Source organism: Calidris pugnax, unplaced genomic scaffold (genome assembly GCF_001431845.1).
Source record: "Calidris pugnax isolate Ruff unplaced genomic scaffold, ASM143184v1 scaffold324, whole genome shotgun sequence".
Taxonomy (NCBI): domain Eukaryota; kingdom Metazoa; phylum Chordata; class Aves; order Charadriiformes; family Scolopacidae; genus Calidris; species Calidris pugnax.
Genome location: NW_015091153.1, coordinates 303,743 through 307,127, shown reverse-complemented (window position 1 = coordinate 307,127; position 3,385 = coordinate 303,743). Strand labels below are relative to the sequence as shown.

The window sequence follows — 3,385 nt, the reverse complement described above, 5'->3', positions numbered from 1 at the left end:
AGGGGGTCATCAGGTTCCCAGAATGGGTGCAGGGGGCAGATGTCCATGGGTGGTTGGACACCCAGGATGGTTCCAGAGAGGAGTTCGTGGATGGTTGAAAGCCCAAGATGGGTGCAAGTGGAGTCCATGGGTGCCCAGACACCAGGGTTGGGTGCTGGGAAGGATGTCTATGGGTGGTTGGACACCCAGGATGGTTCCAGAGAGGAGCCCATGGGTGGCTGGAAACCCAGAATGGGTGCAGGGGGTCATCAGGTGCCCAGAATGGGTGCAGGGGGCAGATGTCCATGGGTGGTTGGACACCCAGGATGGTTCCAGAGAGGAGTTCGTGGATGGTTGAAAGCCCAAGGTGGGTACAAGTGGGGTCCATGGGTGCCCAGACACCAGGGTTGGGTGCTGTGGGGGGTGTCCAGGGATGGTTGGACACCCAGGATGGTTCCAGAGAGGACTCCATGGGTGGTTGGAAGCCCAGGATGGGTGCAGGTGGTAGATGGGTGCTCAGATACCCAGGATGGGTGCAGGGGGGGGTCCATGGGTGGTTGAAAGCCCAAGATGGGTACAAGTGGAGTCCATGGGTGCCCAGACACCAGGGTTGGGTGCTGGGAAGGATGTCTATGGGCGGTTGGACACCCAGGATGGTTCCAAAGAGGAGCCCATGGGTGGTTGGAAACCCAGAATGGGTGCAGGGGGTCATCAGGTGCCCAGAATGGGTGTGGGAGGAGGACATCTATGGGTGGTTGGAAGCTCAAGGTGGGTACAAGTGGGGTCCATGGGTGCCCAGACACCAGGGTTGGGTGCTGTGGGGGGTGTCCAGGGATGGTTGGACACCCAGGATGGTTCCAGAGAGGACTCCATGGGTGGTTGGAAGCCCAGGATGGGTGCAGGTGGTAGATGGGTGCTCAGATACCCAGGATGGCTGCAGGAGGGGGTCCATGGGTGGTTGGAAGCCCAAGGTGGGTGCAGGGGGTCTTCAGGTGCCCAGAATGGGTGGAGGGGGAGGATGTCCATGGATGGTTGGACACCCAGGATGGTTCCAGAGAGGACTCCATGGGTGGTTGGAAGCTCAAGGTGGGTACAAGTGGGGTCCATGGGTGCCCAGACACCAGGGTTGGGTGCTGTGGGGGGTGTCCAGGGATGGTTGGACACCCAGGATGGTTCCAGAGAGGACTCCATGGGTGGTTGGAAGCCCAGGATGGGTGCAGGTGGTAGATGGGTGCTCAGATACCCAGGATGGCTGCAGGAGGGGGTCCATGGGTGGTTGAAAGCCCAAGATGGGTACAAGTGGAGTCCATGGGTGCCCAGACACCAGGGTTGGGTGCTGGGAAGGATGTCTATGGGCGGTTGGACACCCAGGATGGTTCCAAAGAGGAGCCCATGGGTGGTTGGAAACCCAGAATGGGTGCAGGGGGTCATCAGGTGCCCAGAATGGGTGCAGGGGGCAGATGTCCATGGGTGGTTGGACACCCAGGATGGTTCCAGAGAGGAGTTCGTGGATGGTTGAAAGCCCAAGATGGGTGCAAGTGGAGTCCATGGGTGCCCAGACACCAGGGTTGGGTGCTGGGAAGGATGTCTATGGGCAGTTGGACACCCAGGATGGTTCCAGAGAGGAGCCCATGGGTGGTTGGAAGCCCAAGGCTGGGTGTGTGGGTGGGTGGTCCATCGGTGCCCAGACACCAGGGATGGGTGCTGGGACCCAGGATGGTTCCAGAGAGGAGCCCATGGGTGGCTGGAAACCCAGAATGGGTGCAGGGGGTCATCAGGTGCCCAGAATGGGTGCAGGGGGCAGATGTCCATGGGTGGTTGGACACCCAGGATGGTTCCAGAGAGGAGTTCGTGGATGGTTGAAAGCCCAAGATGGGTGCAAGTGGAGTCCATGGGTGCCCAGACACCAGGGTTGGGTGCTGGGAAGGATGTCTATGGGCAGTTGGACACCCAGGATGGTTCCAGAGAGGAGCCCATGGGTGGTTGGAAGCCCAAGGCTGGGTGTGTGGGTGGGTGGTCCATCGGTGCCCAGACACCAGGGATGGGTGCTGGGAAGGATGTCCATGGATGGTTGGACACCCAGGATGGGTGCAGATGGTCATCAGGTGCCCAGAATGGGTGCTGGGGGGGGTGTCCATGTGTGGTTGGACGCCCAGGATGGTTCCAGAGAGGAGTCCATGGGTGGTTGGACGCCCAGGATGGGTGCAGGGAGGTCAGTGGGTGCAGGATGGGTGTCTTTGGGTTCCTCACTCCCTACTTTTCCCCCTGTTGGGGTGTGTCCCCCCCACCAAGGTGGCCCCCGGGCATGAGCAAGCGGCAGTCGCTGTCGACCTTCAGCTCGGAGAACTTCTCGGACGGGGACGGGGACGGGGACGGGGACGAGGGGCACACGAGCGAGCCCTCGCACAGCGCCACCCCCGACGTGGGCAGCACCAACACCGACGAGCGCCCCGACGACCGCTCCGAGGACCTGCTCTCCCAGGGCTCCGAGATCCCCCTCGACGCGCCCCCCAACGACGGGGGGGGGCCCGGACGCCGCCACGGGGGGGTCAGCCCCAAGGTGATGTCCCCAAACCCGGGGGGTTGGGTGGGGGGGGTGATGGGGAGCACCTACAGCCCCTCCAAGAGATGGGTGATGCCATGGGAAGGGGTGCTCCCAGGGGTCAGGAGCACGGGGTGGGGGGTCTCTAGGGTCCCCAAGGTCCCCCAGGGATGGGTGCCACTGGGTGGGGGTCTCCAAGGTCCCCCAGGGATGGGTGCCATTGGGTGGGGGTCCCTCAGCTCCCCCAGGGATGGGTGACACCCTGGGAGGGGGTGGTCCCAGGGGTCAGGAGCGTGGGGTGGGGGTCTCTAGGGTCCCCAAGGTCCCCCCCAAGGATGGGTGACACCCTCAGAACCCCCAGGGATGGGTGACATCATGGGAGGGGGTGCTCCCAGGGGTCAGGTAGTTAAATTCTGAGGGCTCTGAAGTCTGACGTCAGGTTTACGCACGGGAGCCGTGCTGGGATGCCCACGGCGGGGCGGGGGAGAGGTGAGAGCTGAGGTCTGAAAGGCTCACAGAAGTGATGTTTGTGGAGGGCAGCTCTCCCTCTCTCCCTCCTTCTTGCAAAGCCCTCCCTACGCCTGGTTCTGGGGGTAGGAGAGATGACAGGAGCACAACTTCAGAAATATTTTTTCCTCTCTCACCCCTTGACACCCCAAAGTCCTGTGTTTCACATCCTTCTAAACCGTTTGGTTTAACAGTGATTGTTCTTGGTGTGGGAATGGGCTCCAGGCTCCCTGAACGCATCTGAAAAAGGAGATAAAATTCAAATCCCTGGCTGTGTGACAGTGTCAGAGAGAGTCAACAGTAAGTGATTCCCAAAGGGAAATTGGTAGGATTTTTCCTATTTTGTATGGCAATTAG

General features: G+C 61.1%; 1 protein-coding gene across 1 annotated transcript in view; it reads left to right on the top strand.

Annotated features, from left to right (window-relative positions):
* The window catches only part of MAP3K12 (mitogen-activated protein kinase kinase kinase 12), a 38,188-nt gene that overhangs the window by 27,865 nt on the left and 6,938 nt on the right, over positions 1–3,385 (top strand). Inside the window, exon 10 of the mRNA XM_014959293.1 lies at positions 2,272–2,539. Coding sequence (XP_014814779.1) covers positions 2,272–2,539 — 268 coding nt within the window. The remainder of the gene's footprint in view (positions 1–2,271; positions 2,540–3,385) is intronic.